The 19,228-nt window shown below is 48.7% G+C and overlaps 1 protein-coding gene across 1 annotated transcript; it reads right to left on the bottom strand.

Moving 5' to 3' along the window:
* Nucleotides 1-10,266: 10,266 nt before the first annotated feature.
* LOC119846854 (thyroid transcription factor 1-like) lies at nucleotides 10,267-17,984 on the bottom strand. The gene is made up of 2 exons (XM_038381050.2): nucleotides 17,084-17,984; nucleotides 10,267-12,535 (listed from the first exon to the last, which is right to left on the bottom strand). The coding sequence occupies exons 1-2, from the start codon at nucleotides 17,331-17,333 to the stop codon at nucleotides 11,988-11,990; spliced, it is 798 nt and encodes a 265-aa protein (XP_038236978.1). The 5' UTR covers nucleotides 17,334-17,984; the 3' UTR covers nucleotides 10,267-11,987.
* Between the last annotated feature and the right edge of the window lie 1,244 nt (nucleotides 17,985-19,228).

Raw genomic sequence — 19,228 nt, 5'->3', positions numbered from 1 at the left:
ATTTTGAGATTGGTTTGTTTTTTCCTATACACACACATTGCCGTGTTGCAGTATTTCCACAAACAGCCATGAACGGGAATGCATGGCAGGTTTGTGTATTGGTGTGTTGAAGTGTCTCTGCTGGCACACGCATACACACAGGTGTATTGCAGTATTTCAGTGCCGTCTCTCACACACACTCCCATGTGCTGCAGTGTTTCTGTGCCTGCACACACCTACTTTGCTGGGTTGCAATAGGCACACACACACTGGATGTGTTACAGTATCCCTTTACATACACATACACACACACACACACACACTTTTCTCTAATGCCCTAGTGCAAGGGCTGTTCTCAGCTCCCATTCCCCCTGAGGGTCAGTAGCAGGGGGCTGGGGGTCAGGTCTGAAGGGCACCAGCAGAGCTGGGGGTGGGAGGCAGGGCCTGTCAGCCAGGGAGCGGCTCCATGATGAGGGCAGAGAGGGAAACTGAGGCACAGGGCGGGACAGTGACTCGCCCGAAATAGAGCCCAGAAGTCCCTAGTCCTGGTCCGGCACTACACCGCACTGTCTGACGGACAGCTGTCTGTCAATCTGTGTGTCTGTCTCATGCTCATCCCACAAGGAGCCGGGATGGGGCATTTCTGTTCTAGGGGGAGGTTCATAGGATGAGCCCCCAGACTGGGGAGATGATTATTGGGGGGCCAGTTATTGGCGGTGGGGGGAGGGCTGTGGCTTCTGCTGATGCTGGCAGAGCCCCAGGCTCACGTCCCTTGCTGCCCCCACCGGCGACGTCTGTCCCCGGGCGATCCCAGCCTGTGCACCCCACGCCTCCCTCCGCCAGAGCCCCAAGGAGCCGCCCGCAGCAGTGGGACAAAGGCAGGGGCTGGCTAAGAGTAGGCACCCTTATATGCCCCCCCATAGTGATGCCCCAGCAGTGCAGAGCAGTGGGGTTCGGGGTGATCGAAGTGGGGGGTTGGTTTAGGTTCGGCTCTGACCTCCTGCATGTTTTTGGAGGGTAGATTTGCCCCTCCCCCCCCGCAGGGTTGGGTATTTTTGCAGCATCTACTACAAAGCAGCCCAGGGTAGGTTCAGGGTTGAGTGATAAGCACTTCCTCACCCCCACCTAATGGCCACACCGGGTATTGCAAGACCTGTCTCTAGCAGCTGGGAGTTGGTTAATTAAGCAGGTTCGCTAATTACCCCAGCGTGGTTGGTTATTGAACGGTGCTGGAGCTCCTGCAAACTGTCCCGGTTGGCACCGCACGGCCGTGGGCTGTGGCATGAATCTCCACCGTGCCAGACTGCCCTCCCCCGCGTGGTGCTTAGCATGGGGACAGGGCTTCCTGCAGCGCCCCACCCCCAGGTATGCAGGTGTGTACACGCGCACACCTGCACACGCAGGCGAGTCTCGACAGCCCCTGCCTCGGAGGTCAGGGCTCCTGGGTTCCATGTCCCCCTCTGCCGGGCAATGCCAGGCAAGCCGCTTCCCGGTTCCATGCCTCAGTTTCCCTTCCCACCCTTTGTCTGGTTAGACTGGCAGCTCTTTGGGGCAGGGACTGTCTCCCACTCTGTGTCTGTGCACACCCGGTACAATGGGGCCCTGTGCCTGGCCTGCGGTGGGGGCCCCGATCTCCATCGGGCTCTGTGCACCAGTCATACACCTAATAACTGTTTAACAGAGACAGGATACGATGCATTCTCCCTCCCTGGGGAGCTCTTTCCTCGGAGAGTTGCTTTGCTCAGCTTCAGGTGTCTGGGCTGGAACCAGGGACCCGGAGGGAAGTTCTCTGGACTGGCTTGTGCTGGGGGGAGGTCAGGTGCCCTTGCCTAGCGAGAGCCGCCCAGTGCCACGCTCGGCCCTTAAAAGACATGACCCCAATCACCCTCCCTATGCTGCCAGCCGCAGGGCATCGTTGGTTGACGATGATACAGGGCCTGCGTGCCCGCTCCCTGCCGTCTGCCGGTCCTGTCCCCGTGCAAAGAGCTCAGTGCCTGGGGGGTCGACGCCACGGGCAGGGAGTCCATTCGCTACCCCACCATCGCTTCCAGCTCATGGGCGGGAGGGGCTGGTGACGTGTCTGGTGTCTGACTGGAGGCTCAAGACGTAACATGCGGCACTGAGACGGGCCGGGCGCTGTACAGGGTCGAGATGGGTAAGCACGGGGCGGGGGGAGGGAGGTGGATGTTGGTTGCAGGGTGTCTGTGTAATGGGTATACTGTGTGTGTGTGTGTGTGTGTGTGTGCACACGCAGTGGATGTGTGTTGCATTGGGTGCAGCGTGCATGTGTAATGAGTGTGTGTTGGGCACGCAAGGTGTGGAATGAGCATGTGGGGGGTGTAATGAGCGTGAGCAGCGTATGTGGGTCATGTGTGGCCGTATGGGGCGTGTCATGAGCCCATGCGGGGCATGTAACATCCCCAGCCGCTCTGGCCCATGGCTGTGTCTAACCAGGGCCCTGCTGTGCCCTGGGCAGGCCGGGGGAGAAACAAGGGCTGGCAAAGCGCCACACTGCCTGACCACGTCCCCCTGCCCCGAGACAGCGGCGGGCAGGGAAAGGGGTTGTGTCCTAGGGGGACGTTTGGGGCTGGATTGTTAAGGGGGAAGAGCCCCCCTCTCTGCCCCAATGCACCACACTGGAAATGGGTGTTTGTGCCCCACAGATAAGAGCCTACTACTGCTGCCAGCTGGCAGAGCTGGTCCCGCAGCAGAGCCCCAAGCTCTGGGGACAAAGGCAGAGGTTCCAGTAGAGGCTCAGGCAGGCAGTGACAGGGGTTCGGTTCCTGGCACCAAGGCAGATTGTGTTTGCAACCTTGGGGCCAGTGCGGAAAAGGAGACAACGATGCTCCTCCAAGGAAGGAACATCTGTAAACGCTCCAGGAGCTTCTGGGTGCCCAGTGCGGGGCCGGCGCTCTGTAGGGGGCAGCTAGCTGGCTCTGAATGCAGCTCTCCGGGGGTGGCCAGCAAGGTTTATTGCAATGATCCGTTTCTCCTCCTCTAGGAGTGGAATATCCCTGCCGCAGTCCTGCCACCGGGTCCATCTCCAGCGCCCCTCCTAGCACGGAAGCTGCAGCGGAGATCAGAGCTGTTTGCTTTGCTGTGGTTACAGGGACGCACCAGCTGGCCTGATGGGCTGGAAATCCCACAGCCGCCCTAAGGTCACGCTTGCAAGAAAAAGGCCCCTCTAGCACTGGGTCCTCTCAGCCTCCAGAGGTAAGTTGGTATCGAGCACAGCGGCCTCCAGAGAGCTATTTATGTTGCTGTAACACTTGATCGAGATCAGGGCCCCGTCGCGTCGGGCACTGCCCAGACCCCAGCCAAGATCAGGGCCCCGTCGCGCCAGGCATTGCCCATACCCCAGCCGAGATCAGCGCCCGTCGTGCCGGGCTCTGCCCACACCCCGACTGAGATCAGGGCCCTGTTGCACCGGGAGCTGCCCAGACCCCGACCGAGATCAGGGTCCCACCATGCTGGGCGCTGCAGAGATACAGCTGGAGACAATTCAGCTGAGTGACCAGCGTGCTTAGCCCAGGGAGCCTACGATAACAAACCTGCTTGAGCAGTCCCAGTGCTCCCGAGAGACCCTACAATAACAAACCATGTGCATAGCTCCAGCACTCAGGAGTGACCCTACAATAACAAACTTCGCTTTCCCTGCCACTTCTTGAATTCCCCACTCCCTGGCCTCCCAAAGCTCTCCCGCTCGCTGGCTGGTGGGGGTGCGGGTGTTAAATCAACGGAGATGGGTCGGGGTCCCCCCCTCGCCTCCATGCATGAGGTGGGCTAGGAGTGCGAGAAAGTCATTGCCATGGCAACGCAAGGTGACAAGCGGGTTGGCGCGCTCGGCTGTGACCTCGTTAAAGCTGATCGGCGGGTGGGACTCGCTCCGTCGTTAGGCAACTTAGGGCTCAGCAGGGGATTTGTGTCCCACCCCACCTGGTGTCCTGGTTATCCCGGGGCCCTGCCAGGCCGCTGGCAAGAGCCACTGGCTGCCCGCTGACTAGGGGGCGCTGGGCACCCGTGTCATTGAGAGCTGTCCTTTTATCTTCGTTAATCGGAGCACGGAGCAGCTTGAGGGCCGGCAGCATCACTGGGGCAAAGGCCGCCCTGGACGCAGGGCAAGGGGCATGTAGCAGGCAGGGCCTGGGCATGGCTGGCTAGCAGTCCCGGACTCCTGGGTTCTATTTCCTGCTCGTGGAGGGAGCAGGGACAGTGCAGTGGGTGGGGACGGGACGAGGCGTCTATTCCCCACTCTGCCGTGGGACTGCAGGCAGCTCCCTTCACTCTCCGCAAGACAGTTTCCAGTTTTGCTTGCTTAGACTGGATGCTCTTTGGAGCAGGGATTGTACCTTGGAGTCTGGGTGGCGCCTGGCCCCATGGGGGCCCCAATCTGGGTCCTGAACAGAGACTCCCTGAGTCCCCAGTGCACAAACCCCTGGATTAATGGGAATTAGGAGCATCTGTTTCTTAGAGAGGTGGAGCTCAACCCTGCCCCTTTCCTCCGTATTTCACTCCTGGCTGATTTCAGTGGGAAAGACCCCTAGGGGTCTGTCCACACTGCGCACCAAGCCCTGGCTCTGACTCCGGTTTGAGCCCACACACAAATTCGTCTGACTCGGGTCAGCTCAGGAGCCAGGTCCAACTAAGGACCCATCCGTGGGGGTCTGAGCCCAAGCCCTGCTAAGACTCCGGTCCGAGCCCTGCTATCCTGCAGTGTGGACGCAGCTCCAGCCACAGCGCCGAGGCAGAAGGTCTGTGTCATGCAGCCTGGCTAGGAGACCTGGAGCGGGCAATTGCAAGCCCAATGCAGCGTGGACCCGAGTCCACCTGGGTCCCCCAGACCTGGTTTTACAAAGCAGTGTGGACATATTCTAACTCCTGCCAATGCACTGTACAGGAGCCTGAGCACCTGACGCCAGGCTGAGGGGCTCAATCACATGGCAGAGTGCCTGGGGTTAGCCGTTGCAGGTGGAGTTTAGCTCTCATGGGCTTTTGGAAACGCAACTCTCTGAGCCCTTCGGTGGGCTGTGGACGAGAGGAGAATCCTGTGGCAACTGCTTCTTCCGTCACAAAACAAGCTGAGTGCAAATTGCTACCAACCCACCAGCCTCGCCCTCCTAGCCACGTTGTCCTAGAGAGCTGAGCACGAACCTGCTCTCGTTACTGGGCAGCTGACATCTGGGTTATCTGCAGACCCAGGGCTGCTCCAGAGGGCAGACAGCTGTGTTGATGCTCTGGTTAACCAGAAACAGGTATGGTGGGCGGGCAACGGAAGATCAGTGTTGGAGTTAATGATGCATAAAGAAGCTAGCAGTGTGAGATGTCTCCTCCCAGCATTCAGAGACCGGGGGGGAAACCAGCTGGCCTGCTCTGTGCTAGCCCCCAGCTACCTGCATCACAAATCTAGGTGCATCTTTTTTTAGATCATGTGAGAGCAGCATGATTTGATCTAAGGGACTGGGCATGAGGCTCTGCGCCCGGCCCCCTGGGTTCCCCACTTTGAGAGCCCTAATAGTGCAAGGGGACTGGGAGTCAGGATGCCTGGGTTCTGTCTCCTGTTATGGGAGGGAGGGTCATCGAATAGTAAGAGGGGACCCAAAACCTGGAAAATCCCCCAAAATGAAACTTTTTTTTTCCTGAAAAAAACCCACAACCAGCAAAACAAAAAAAAAATAGTGTGTTTGGTGGGAAAGGACTGTTTTGGGTTGGAAACAAACAATAATGGAAACTCACTGCAGCCGACAGCCTCCCTCGGAAGGGTGGGGCCGGTGGGAGTGGTTTCTGCTCCATGTTTTGGCAGCAGGTAGCTCAGTAACAGGCCATGGCTTTTACCAGGGGGTCTCAAAGACCTTGACAAAGGAGCGCAGGATCGTTATACCCCTTCCACAGATGGGGAAACTGAGGCAGAGAGTTTGATAAGGTCACCCACAAGGCCAATACTCTCTTCACTAGGCCACACTGCTTTCCCTTTCAGGCCATATGTTATAACACCGAATGAGCTGATTCCTCACTTCCATGCTGGGGTACCCTGGGGATGGCACATGGGCATGGTGGGAAGGTTTCTCTGTTTCTGTCTGAGCCCTATCTGTCCTGTGGAAAGAAGACATTTGTCTCCAGAGCTGTCAGTCAGCAATAGATCCCCCGCTCCCAAATACAGGCTAGATCAAAGGGTCTTGAAGTGGGGGGGGTGCAATGCCTTTGAAACCTCCCTTGTCTTTGCTCTCCAAGGAAAGCCTGTTGACTCGAGCTCCTGGAATGTTAGTCCTCAGGGCCCAGCTGTTTATCTAGCAACTGAAGTGTGCAGGGGTTGGGGAGAAGGTGGGTTTTGCCAGCTGGCTTCGCTGTCTGAAATGTGCGCCCTATTGCCCTCGGTTTGGCACCTGTTTCCTGGGGAGTGGACACAGCAAATTATTAATGAACTCGGGGCAGGCAGGGCACTGGCCACTCCAGCAGTGAGTCATCCCTGAGCAACGGGATGAGCATGTGGCAAAAATCACCTGGAAGATGGGGGTTCAATTTCTAGCTTGGCCAAGGCCTCCCTGGGTGACCTTGGGTCTGCATCTCTCTGGGCCTCAGTTTCCCCAACTGTAAAATGGGTTCCTTTGTCTGATTAGATTGTAAGGTCTTTGGAGCAATGACTGTCTCTGGGTCAGGGCAGCACCCGGCCCGATGGGGGCGCTGATCTTGGTTGGGGTCTGTGCCACGCCCGGCCCAGTGGGGCCCTGATCCTGGCTGAGGTCTCTATGTGCTACCATATTAAAGTAAGATGTTTTGCCAAATCAAAAGCCCAGATCCAAACACTTCTCCCTAGCACTTGAGAAAGGCTTGAAGCTGGATCTGAACTTCCAGCAGGTCTATTCCCTCCCCTGAAATGAACCACAATCTCAGGTGTCAACACCTTGGAAGTCTGGATCAAACTTTAGCTGCTCGCACAGTCCAAAAGGAAATCCCAGCTCCTGACAGCCACGAATTTTGAGCCCAACATTCCTCTCTGACTCATCCCTAAATTAACTGGGGGCTTTTTGCGCTGAGAGTCCAGTGCAAAAAGCCCCCCCAGTTAATTTAGGGCTACATTTGCAGGAGGGGATGCGACAGAGAAATCAGCAGAGAAACCTGTCCTTTACTGAGCAGATTAAGCCCTTTAATTACCTTGATCAATCTGCCTGGCCAAACTCAGGATCAAACAGCTGCTTCTGCTAATCTCAGAAGCAGAGTCAACACGGCTTGTTTTCACTCCTGGCGCCACACGGGAGCCTGTCCCTGTCTCTGTCTCTCGAGGGGCTCCCAAGAAGCAAAGCAAACCACAGGCTGACTCACTGCGGGGTGGGCAGACAAGGAAGCTGATAAATCAATATTGACCCAAAGCACTCTTGGCACACAATAGATCTGCTATAGATGAGGTCATTACCTCTCCCAGAGTGCCGAGGTGGCTGGGGGTTTGAACCAGCCCCTCGGAAGAGGGAGGAAGCGCCCCGGCCCTCTTGGGAAAGATGAAGGAGGAAACCAAATAATGATCTTTTTGGTCAGCTTCCGCGGTTGGGGCAGCTGGGGCCATGGGGGCTGGGATCCGCCTAGATGGCGAGCACTAGGAACTCCAGGGAGGAGGGCTTGGGGGACGAGCTGGCTCAGGGGCATGGGGAAAGGGACACTGGGCCTTTCTCTTCTAGAGGGTTCTGGCTCTGGTCTGGCCCCAGATTGGGGGCATAGGCCGGCTCACGGAATAGGGGGTCTCTCCCCTCTGAGGTAGCAGTTTCAGTCTGACCCCAGGTCAGGAAGGGAGCAATTGGCATTGATCCTGCGGGGCGGGAGGGTTGCCTTCCTCTGCCACATGGGGCACAGGTTAGTTGCAGGTTTAAACTAGTGTAACTGGAGGATTCTCTGTCACTTGAAGTCTTTAAATCCTGATTTGAGGGTTTCAGTAACTCAGCCAGAGGTTAGGGGTGGGTGAGGTTCTGTGGCCTGCAGTTTGCAGGAGGGCAGGCTAGATCAGAGGTTCTCAAACTGGGAGTTGGGACCCCTCAGGTGGTCGCAGGGTTATTACATGGGGAGTCGCGAGCTGCCAGCCTTCACCCCAAACCCCGCTTCGCCTCCAGCATTTATAATGGTGTTATATATAAAAATTATGTGTAAGGGGGGTTGCACTCAGAGGCTTGCTGTGTGAAAGGGGTCACCTGTACAAAAGTTTGAGAACCACTGGGCTAAATGATCATGATGGTCCTTTCTGGCCTAGTTCACAGCTTCCAGGCCTAGTTCAGGATTGAGCATGGGGGTCTAGTGGCCAGCACAGGGGACTGGAAGCCAGGATTCCCGGGGTTCTCAATTCTATGTGTGACCACAGGCAAGTCACGTCCTCTCGCTGTACCTGGCTCCCACCACGTGTAAAACACTTACCTCAAGTGGCAGGACAATTTGTCTTAATATTAGGAAAGGGCTTGGAACTGTGCGCATAATCAAAGTGCTCTTGAGGTGCCGCCAGTTTCAGTGCAACACCCTTTTTCAGAAATTCAGCAAATCGGTAGTATCAGATCCCAAAACACGTGCTGGGGAGAAGAGATTGCTGACTGTTAAGTGCGTAATAATACACAAACCCTAGCCTAGGTACATATTTGCCTGCGAGAACAGAGTGATACATAACCTGCGTTATATTTATTTTAAAGCCATGAATAGTATTTACTCAACCCAGTAGCATGGCTTCTCCAGCATCCAGCAAATAACAGCAGGTCTTAACACAGAAACACACCAAAATATTTACCTGGCAGCAGAAATTGTCCTGATCTCTCAGCCAGGTAAGTTACAAGGACCTGGTCCCAAAGAGCAGCACTGCCAGCTTTCGTAAGTCTTGCTGCATTTTGTTGTTTTCAGATCCCCAGCTCTTGGAGTCACGTGACTGCTTAAGACTCTCCACTTTCTTTTTTTTTTTGTTAACCAAAGGTAATTGTCGAGTCCTCCGGGTTGCAGAGAAATGCTTAGAAATGCACCCCGAAAGGAACTGCAACAAATACAAAGATCCCAAAATTCATTTAAAAAAAAAATCTCTTGAGTTTTTTTATTTTTAAACCAGTCTCATAATCTTTGACCATTTGGAGTTGATCCTCTGGGGAAGCAAAGTCAGAGTGGAGTGTAAATTAGCAGGATTGCAAATGAACATCAGAACGGCCATAGTAGGTCAAACCAATGGTCCATCTAGCCCAGTATCCTGTTTTCAGACAGTGGCCAATGCCAGCTGCTTCAGAGGGAATGAACAAAACAGGGAAGTTATCAAGTGATCCTTTCCCTGTCGTCCACTCTCAGCTTCTGGCAGTCAGAGGTGTGGGGATGCCTAGAGCATGGGGTTGCGTCACTGACCATCGTGGCTAATAGCCATTGATGGACCTGTCCTCCAGGAACTTATCTAGTTCTTTCTTGAACCCTGTTATGCTTTGGGCCTTCACAACATCCCCTGGCAATGAGTTCCACAGGTGACTGTGCATTGGGTGTAGGAGTTTTCTTATGTTTGCTTTAAACCTGCTACTTATTAATTTCACCAGGTGACCCCTGGTTCTTGCGTTCTGTGAAGGGGGAAATAGTACGTCCCTAGTCACTTTCTCCACATCAATCATGATTTCATAGTCCTCGATCATACCCGCCCCACCCCTTAGATGTCTCTTTTCTAAGCACTGTCCAGCAGGGGTCAGAATTAGAGGGGTCAGGTTGGATTTACACTCCTATGGGTGAGAGGCCAGCATATTAGGTACCTATTTCCCACAGGGACAGATTTTACCCCAGGGTCCCTTGATTTGGATTGATTTGGATCAAAGGAAAATCAGACACTGAAAAATGACCATAGGGTCACCAGATTGGTGATGGGAGACGTAGCCCCAGCAGGGAGCCTGGCCTGGGGGTGAATTAGAACTCTCATTGTGCATCGTGGCGACATCTCAGAAGTGAGAGATTTTTATTTTCAATTTGTTTTACTGAAAACGTGAACATTTCCCTGAAACATTTTAATGAAAACAAAACAATGTGTGTGTGTGTGTTTTGTCTCAATTTTCCATGGAGGAAAAAAAACATTTTCCAACCAGTTTTAATGGTACAGCCAGACAGGACCACTGTGATCATTTGGTCTACTCCAACCCCCTGTATAATACAGGTGTTGATACTTATATGCCAGATCTTTGGTTTTGTTAATTCTACTAAACCCTTAGCTTCAATGAGATCCCGTGGCAATGAGTTTCAAAAGCTAATTATACCTGGTATGAAAACATATTTCCTATGGATGAATGGAGAAATACAACCAGAATAGTTTTCTTTTTTTAAGCAAGGTAGCAATATTTTATTTAACTCTTTACCTTTTTCCTGTCTCTAAAGAAGTTATAAAATATAAACACAGGTGTGATATTAAATATATATATATGAGTACACAGGGAGATTCCAACTGCAAGTGTTTAGACTGTCCCTGATTTTCAATATTATTCTAAGAAATTAAACTATCAAGTTAAAAAATAACCAACAGATTTTTCCAATTTCTATATTTTTCTTTAAAGGCGAATAAATAAATGGATTTGGAATGCATTATTAAGTACAATTAAAAGGATTATGTGATGATTGTGATCATATTAGAATTGTAATATCTAGTTCTGATGCAGTGCATTCCATCTGTAGATCTCCAAGCTACAGCCTGTTTAAAAAAAAATAAAAAAATATTTATTTTCCTAATAAAAATGGCTTTTAGACCAGAATGAACATCTGAATGGAGAATTTTCATTTAAACCAAAAATTTTTCTTTTTTTTTTTCCATAGATTCCATGGCTAGAAGGGACTGTTGTGATCATCTAGTCTGACCTGTAAAACAGAGGCCTAAGAACTTCCTTAAGATCATTCCTAGAGCAGATCTTTTAGAAAAACATCCAATCTTGATTTAAAAAGTGTCAAGTGATGGAGCATCCACCACAACCCTTAGATAAGTTGTTCCAGTGATTAATTACTGTCACTGTTAAAAATGTGCCTTATTTCCCGTCTGAATTTCTCTAACTTCATCTTCCAGCCACTGGAGAATGTTACACCTCTCTCTGCTAGATTAAATATTTGTTCCTCATGTAGATACTTATAGACTGTAATCCAATCATCCTTTCACCTTCTCTTTAAGTAAATAGATTGAGCTTGTTTGTTTCTTTGTTTGTTTGTTTTGTCAAAAAAAAAAACCCAAAACCCTGAAAATTTTTTAGCAAACATTGTCAGTTTTACGTTCAAATTTTTGTTTTTTGATTTTTTGAAACCCAACTATTTTTATCTAAAAAGTTTTTCAAATTAGACTTTTTCAGGATGAAAAAAATCCAGAAAAATTTGGCAGAGATTAAAAAAGAAAAAACTTGTTTTTTTCTTTTTTTTTTTTTCCAAAATGAGCAGTGAAAACTAACTGGCACTTTTAAGACCAACACAATACCCAGCATTTTACAAAGGAGGTAAGTGTCACTAGCCCCCGCTGTGCCCCGCTAACGCTGCCACGCAGTCACCGAACCAAACGTCTGTGCTAAAAAGAAATGCCTCATGGTTGTGTTCTTTGTACCCTGGAGAGGGCAGAGTGGAGTAAATGGGAGGTGTGTTGTGAACAGCCCCATTGGGGTCTTTATTCTCAACCTTTGCAATCAGGCACCATTAGCTATGTATGCCATGCCAGTTCTGAAGGCTCCCTCAAATGTTGGATGTAGCTATGGCCTAGCCCACTCCAAAGTACTACCCAAACCAGCAGGCGGGTAAGTTTAGGGAAAGAATGGTGAAGGCTAGAGACTTGGGTTCAATTCCTGCCTCTGTTGTTCCCCATGTGACCTTGGACAAGTCATTTCCGTCCTCAGATCCCCAGCTGTAAAATGGGGTGCATCAGGCCTTCTTAGAACTGGGAAAAACTGTTTTTTGGCTGAAACTTTTTTTGGTGGAAAAATGGAGATTTGGATCGTGTGAAACTTTCTGTGAACTTGTGTTGAATTTGTGGAATTATCTCGGTTCTGGAAAATAATCCCCCCCAAATGAAGCTACCACGACTTGCTAAACATGAGGCTTCTGTTGCTGGCCTTGGGCTGACAGTCTGCAGCAGTGTTGGGGCTCATGGCCAGGCCTTGGCCTCTGAGACCACCTTGCTCAAGTCCTGGGAGGTTGTAATGGGCCTCTGGAGCGGATTTATTCTCCAGCTCGGGATCTGCAAAGCCATAGTCAGCGTGGGAGGTGATGGGGCTGCTGGCACAGGTTTTGTGGAGCACTGAGATTGAGCTACGTGGCTGTTCCAGGTCCCGCTGCTTGGCTTGCCTCTTCATCTTGTAGCGGTGATTCTGGAACCAGATCTTCACCTGGTTGGGCGTCAGGTGGGTGACCTTAGCCAGATGCTCCCGCTCAGGAGCAGTCAGGTATTTCTGGAGCGCAAATCTCTTCTCCAACTCGTAAACCTGAGCCTGAGAGAACAGCACCCTCCTCTTCCGCCTGGACATGTTCTGGAGGAAGAGGGTAGATTTGGCCGCCTCGCCGATATAGCCCAGGCAACCAGTGCTGGGCATGTTAAATCCAGTTGGTCCCATGTACCTAGAGACTGGGAAAGGAACGAGAAAGTTGGGGTCACTTTGGTGCCGATTCTGTCAATGGGCCCCTGCTCCTAGGCAGATCCCCCAGTGAAATCGACAGCCTCCCTATAGGATTACGTCGGACTGGATGTGGGCAATGTGTGTCATCAAGTCTGCTCTCCTGGGTTCCATCCAGGCAGATCCGGAGCTAGGATTGGGCCCTTAGTTTTAGAAGTTCATGTAAAAACAGCTGGTGGCAACATCACTTTCAAATAGTAATCAGAATTATTTAGTATAATAATTAACCGCTCCCAGTAGCAAAGGAGCAAGGACAATGGGAAGCATCCCACCATTGGGTTCAGCCAGGGCTTAATTTGTGCCAGGGCTGAGCCCCAGCACCGCCAACCTCGGCAGTTCACAGTGCCAGTGCCTCGGGGCTTGGTGCGTCACTTATGAAAGTAAAAAAATTGCTGGAGCCCGGGAACCTCTTTCATTAGAAATTAAGCCCTGATTTCAATGGAGGATTCTGTTTAAAAATCCACCACCCAAGCGATACTTGGCAATTGCATAGGGTAACGCTTTTTATCCCAAGATCTCCGAGCACTTTACAAAGGTTACTCAGTGCCATTATCCCCATTTTACAGAGCGGGAAACTGAGGCGAGGGGATAAGTAGCATTAACTCCTGAAGTGAAACTAGCTTAAATGGACACAAACCAGATATTAGGAATGGCAATATAGAAAAACCTGTAGGAGAACACTTCAATCTCCCTGGACACACAATAGCAGATTTAAAGGTGGCCATCCTGCAGCAGAAAAACTTCAGGACCAGACTTCAAAGAGAAACTGCGGAGTTTTAGTTCATCTGCAAATTTGACCCCATCAGCTCAGGATTAAACAAAGACTGTGAATGGCTCGCCAGCTCCAAAAGCAGTTTCTCCCCCCTTGGTGTTCACACCTCAGCTGCTAGAAGAGGGCCTCATCCTCCCTGATTGAACTAGCCTTGTTATCCCTAGCCTGATTCTTGCTTGCATATTTATACCTGCTTCTGGAAATTTCCACTACATGCATCTGAAGAAGTGGGTGTTCACCCACGAAAGCTTATGCTTCAATACATCTGTTAGTCTGTAAGGTGCCACAGGACTCTTTGCCGCTTTCACAGATCCAGACTAACATGGCTACCCCTCTGATAGCTGACATGGTTACTTTCAATCTTGGGCTTTTTAAAGTCAAAAAGAACTGCTGGAATCACTATTCTAAACATACTGAATTTTAAAAAAAGCTTTGATGGTAACATTTTAAATATTAGGGTTTTAAGTTTGTTTGTTTTTTAATAATTGTTTTAAATCTGTTGAGCAGAAAGGATTTTAGAGCACTCAGAAAAACCGGCTGTTGAACAGCAAAGCTAGTTTAAACCTTAAACTATAGACGGGCCACTGCAACAACTTTGGTATCATTAGAGTTTTATTTTAAAGCAAAACATGTGCCTGCCATGCAAATAGATTCAATGTTACACTGGCCTATGTAGCTGTGTGAGAGGTGACTGGAAACGTAATTATAGGGTTGCATTTTGGGGAAGTAAGGAAATATACAAGCAAACGTGCTGAGTTATTATTTGACACAGTTTGTTCTCTTGGAGATTACAGTGGATTCATGATAGATTCCCAGGTCAGAAGCGGCTACTGCAATCATCCAGACTGACGTCCTGTTTTACACAGGCCAGAGATAAATAATAAATAATTCCCCAAAATAATTCTTGTTTGAACGGAGCGTATCTCATAGAGAAACAAGCTTTTATACTCTCCATCCAGTTTCTTCGGCCCACCACCAGAAGGAATGCTCTGAACTGCCTGGCAATTATTTTCAGGTAGCCAATTCAATTCCCTTTTTGAATGTTCCAGATCTGACAAGCAGATCTTAAGTATCAGTTTTAAATATAGAGCCATGATGGGTTTCTATTGGGAGGGGGGAATGAGTAACTGATTGTTCTTAGGTAAACAGCAATAGGTATTAGTTATTAGGTAAACCCTGAGTTACTTAGCCAGTGTCAAGGAGATTGGGGGCAGATTCCCAGCCCCACTGACTGTGATTTACACCAGCTGAGGATCTGACAGTTGCCCTTATTGGTTTCATGGGTGTAAAATACAACTTTGTTCTGTTGATCTCTTTGACGTTTGCTCCACAGTCACACGGCTGTGAAGGAGATTGGAATCTGACCAAAATATTAATTTCTAATTAATTTCCTGAATCAGCAAGAGACACACACAAACACATATGCCAAAATATCTCACCAGTGCCCTAGGAAGTCTGCACCGCTCAGCTAGGGAATAACTTGGTCACTTTCCTGTTTGAATGGCAGCTAGATTATAAACCACAGGGTTTAACCTTGATACGTGCCTTTTAAGCAACAGGATTTTAAAAGGTTTCAGAGTAGCAGCCGTGTTAGTCTGTATTCGCAAAAAGAAAAGGAGTACTTGTGGCACCTTAGAGACTAACAAATTTATTAGAGCATAAGCTTTCGTGAGAAATGCATCCGATGAAGTGAGCTGTAGCTCACGAAAACTTATGCTCTAATAAATTTGTTAGTCTCTAAGGTGCCACAAGTACTCCTTTTCTTTTTAGGATTTTAAAAGAATGAGAATCCAAACTGTGCATCAGCTGATCTTAAATTGTGGCTTCTGTTTTGAAGGGAACACACAATTCTATGGCATGTGTTATACAGGTCAGACTACATGACTACAAAGGTCCCTTCTGGCCTTGGAATCTATGAATTATATAAATCCTAGTGATGAACTTAACAGAGCAGCATATGATTAAAATCAGTTTCCTGGGGATCAGATAAATGGGGGAACATTCGGACAGGAAAAATTCAAAATATTCTAACTGGGTAGAATACAAGCTGCTTTGCTGCTGCGTCTTTCTTTATTTCTCAACATCCGTTTCCCTTAAAGTTTAATATGATCACTGAATATCAATTTAATAATTTACAGGTTGTATTAATTGTGTTTCTATATCTGATTGCTACATATTGCTGGGGGTTTGCTTTATGAATGTATATGTTAACATGCCACTTTAATAATAATGATTAATAATAAAACCTAGCTCTTGTATAGATTCATAGATTCCCAGGCCAGAATGAACCACTATGATCTAGTCTGACCTCAGGCCAGAGAACTTCCCCAAAATGATTCCCAGAGCAGATCTTTTAGAAGAACATCCCGTCTTGATTTAAAAATTGTCAGTGACGGAGAATCTGCCACAACCCTTGGTCAGTTGTTCCAATGGTTAATTACTCGCCTTGTTAAAATTAATATAGCGCTTTTCATCAGTAGATTTCTGCTAATCAAAATGCTAATGTTTGAGCTAGTTTTCCTCTTGAAAGAGCACTTGTTAAAATCTCTTTTCTTCAACCAAGTGAGATCTTCAGTTTTATGATGTAATGTTAAAGTGCATATGCTAATTTTAATTAAGATTTTGCAGAAACTGGGTCAGGTAATTAAAATTATACATGAATTAGTGATCATAGTGGATTGAATTGGAGAAATCTCACTTAACAGCTAATTGTTTGGAATTTTCTTTTTAAAAAACGACTGGGATAAAGTCATTTACAATCTAACCATTAGAGACGGGACTTTGGAGTTTTAGGAACAATCCTGCAAACTATCCGATACCCAGCATAACACTTACTGCTCAATAAATTTATTAATGCCAACGTCCAGATCTCTAACTGCTGTAAATCAAAGTCAAGGCAGCTGTCTTGACTTATGCTAGCCAAGGATCTTGGTTAGGAAGCTTGATTCTCTGCTCATATTGGTGTAAATCACAAGGAACTCCATTTAAACCTTTGGTATAAGTGAGCAGCCTATTGGCTTTAGTGGTGCATTTCCTTTTTGTAGCTAGCCTGACCATATAGGGCTGAAGTTTGTTTAGGGGTAGCAGCACATATGGGGTGTTCTTAAAAACTGGAGGACCAAATCCTGACACCTCTACTCAGGGCAAAACTCGCATTGACCTGAAGGAGTATTTCGCTAAATTTAGTCAATCCAGGGTCTTATATTTCTTCATTTGTATTTTTTTCACATGCCACATGAGGACTCACAATTAGGTACATCCGAGATCTCTCTGTCTCTTTAGCTATCTCTCTATCCATCCCCATACACTGTATCTGTCCTAATGCACACACTTGTCTAATCTCTCTGTCCCCATATACTGCCTCTATCTATCTATCTAATCTGAATTATAAAATCAATGTGCGTTTTTTAGAGGCAGGTGAATCAGAAGTCCTTTTTTTTTTTTAAACCAGAGGAGTTTACTTTGCCTTCTTGATCAAGCAAAAATCAATGCTATGGGGCCATATCATGCAATTTAAATCAATAGCCACAGTGCAACAAGGGTTCAGTGAGGATTAAGGCTAACAAATAAGAGAGTTCTGAGTTCCAGAGCCAAATTGTGTTCACCTCAGCTCCGATGAGTGGCTCCATTGAAGCCAAGTCGTCTGGGGAAGGTGAGCTGATATTGATCTGGTATTGCTAATGGACCAGAGGCTGTAGCATCTATAATCTGTGTTTCTTTCACTTACTTGGTGGGTATGGTCCGTCCTGCGTCTGCCCATACCAGTCTCCGCTGGCGACCCCATTGCGGTAATTGTCTTGGTGGTAGGCTGGTAGGTCAGCAGGGCCTGGGAACGTCCCAGTACAGTAACCTCTCATGGAGCTTTGAGAAACGCAGTGAGTGACGGAGAAGCCAGAAGGTCCCAGCGCAGGCTGAAGACAAGGCTGGTGAGTGACCTGCATGAACTGTCCGAACCCTTCCATGCATGAGGTTTCCATGGCTAAGAAAACCTTTTCGGCTCCGCTGTGGAACTTGGCTTGGTAACTAAGTTAAACTGGCTGGTCCCAAGAGCTCATGTGAAACTTGCCGGTCCTGAGACCTCAGAGGTGACTTTTTCTTTTTCTTTTTCTTTGCTTTGGTGACTGTCATAAACCCCAGACTTTTGCTGGAGGTTTCAGGGTAAACCCAGCTTCTCAGCTTTCATCTTGTGCACACACCTTATCAGGGCTTATAGGCAGCAGACGCCACAAGGAGAGGAGGGAGAGGGAGGAGGAGCCTTCCTCTTCAGAGCTTCAAACAATAGGGGTGAATATGCCATGAGCCGAAGTTAATTGCAACTCTGATCAGTTTAAAACTATGTGCAAGGCAGTGGGTGGGGGAGTGATGAAAAGCAAGGTTATCCAACGTCCAATGGAGTGAAATTGTGGCTCAAGGCAAGAGGAATCAGAGAAATCCTCATTTAGGATCCTGGTGCCAGATCCTCAGCCGGTATAAATTGTCGTAACTCCATGCAAGTGAAGTGAGTGGCGCTGGGGATCCGGCTCATTGATTGCAATGGAGGGACCCCAGTTTGCAACAGGTGGGGATCTACCCCATTAGGGTGATCAGATGTCCCGATTTTTATAGGGACAGTCCTGATATTCAGGCCTTTTTCTTATACAGTCGTCTCTTACCCCACCCCCCCGCCCCCCACTCCCTGTCCCGATTTTTTCTCACTTGCTATCTGGTCATGCTTGGCCCCATTGACTCCACTGCTGCGATCCTAATTTACCCCTGTTGGGGATCTGGCCACATTGACAGAAAACATGAGAAGGGAAAGATCGTGTAATCAATGCACTCCCTCTTCGATGAGAGGCGGGAGTATGGAGATCACTTGTTCAGCGCAGAGGCATTTGTCATGACATTTGTCTCCTTGAAAATGCTGCACCTTCGGGCTGTTCTATGCTGAAAACTGGCGTCAGCCTAGCTATTTTGCTCAGGGGTGTGGAAAACCCACGAGAGCCAGAGCTATGCCAGCCTAACTTCCGGGAGCCAGCCCAGTTGTTCTGTCTCGGGGGGGGGATTACCACCCATCACTGTAGCGAGGGTCTACACTGAAGTGCTACACCAGCGCAGCTGTAGTGTTTTAATTGTAGACAAGGCCTTTGATGGGTTTTGTGATTTTTTTCGGTGTAAGGTAAAAATAAAAAGAGGGATTAAAAGTTGGCTAAAGTTTCCATAGAAAGGGAAGACCTTAATTTTTCACAACTCAGGACTGAATCGGTCTTGTACACTCTGTGCATAAGAGAGCTTGTGTGTGTGAATCTGTTGTGTGATGTGTGTGCGTGAGAGAGACAGTGTGTGAATCTGTTTTGTAGCGCACGCAATGGTAAAATGTGAGTCTGTGTGTGCCTAAATCTATTTTGTAGGGTATATATACCTATGGAGTGTGTGTGTGTGTGTGTGTGTGTGTGTGTGTGAATTGTACCAGAAGCCACATGCAAAATGTGGATCAATTAACATGTGAATATAGGTTTCAGAGTAGCAGCCGTGTTAGTCTGTATTCACAAAAAGAAAAGGAGTACTTGTGGCACCTTAGAGACTAACAAATTTATTTGAGCATAAACTTTCGTGAGCTACAGCTCACTTCATCGGATGAAAATAGACACTCTTTGGAGAGTCATAGAGTAAATGATTGAAGTGAGAACACTTTTTCCCTGGATGTGCGTGAAACACCCCGTGATCGTGCTTTTGACATACACCATAAAAAGTGGCTGTGAACGATAACAAATGATTGACCAGGTGACTCGTTTGGTAACATCATCCCTTGAGTTGCACCCTGGCTCTGGGATGACGTCACTGCGTGGGAAGACAATCCTAAATTCTTGTTTGATCTCATCAGAATGGTCTTTAA

This window comes from Dermochelys coriacea, chromosome 23 (genome assembly GCF_009764565.3).
Source record: "Dermochelys coriacea isolate rDerCor1 chromosome 23, rDerCor1.pri.v4, whole genome shotgun sequence".
NCBI classification, from domain to species: domain Eukaryota; kingdom Metazoa; phylum Chordata; order Testudines; family Dermochelyidae; genus Dermochelys; species Dermochelys coriacea.
The sequence above is the reverse complement of the archived record's forward strand: the minus strand, read 5'-3'. Positions and strand labels throughout refer to the sequence as shown.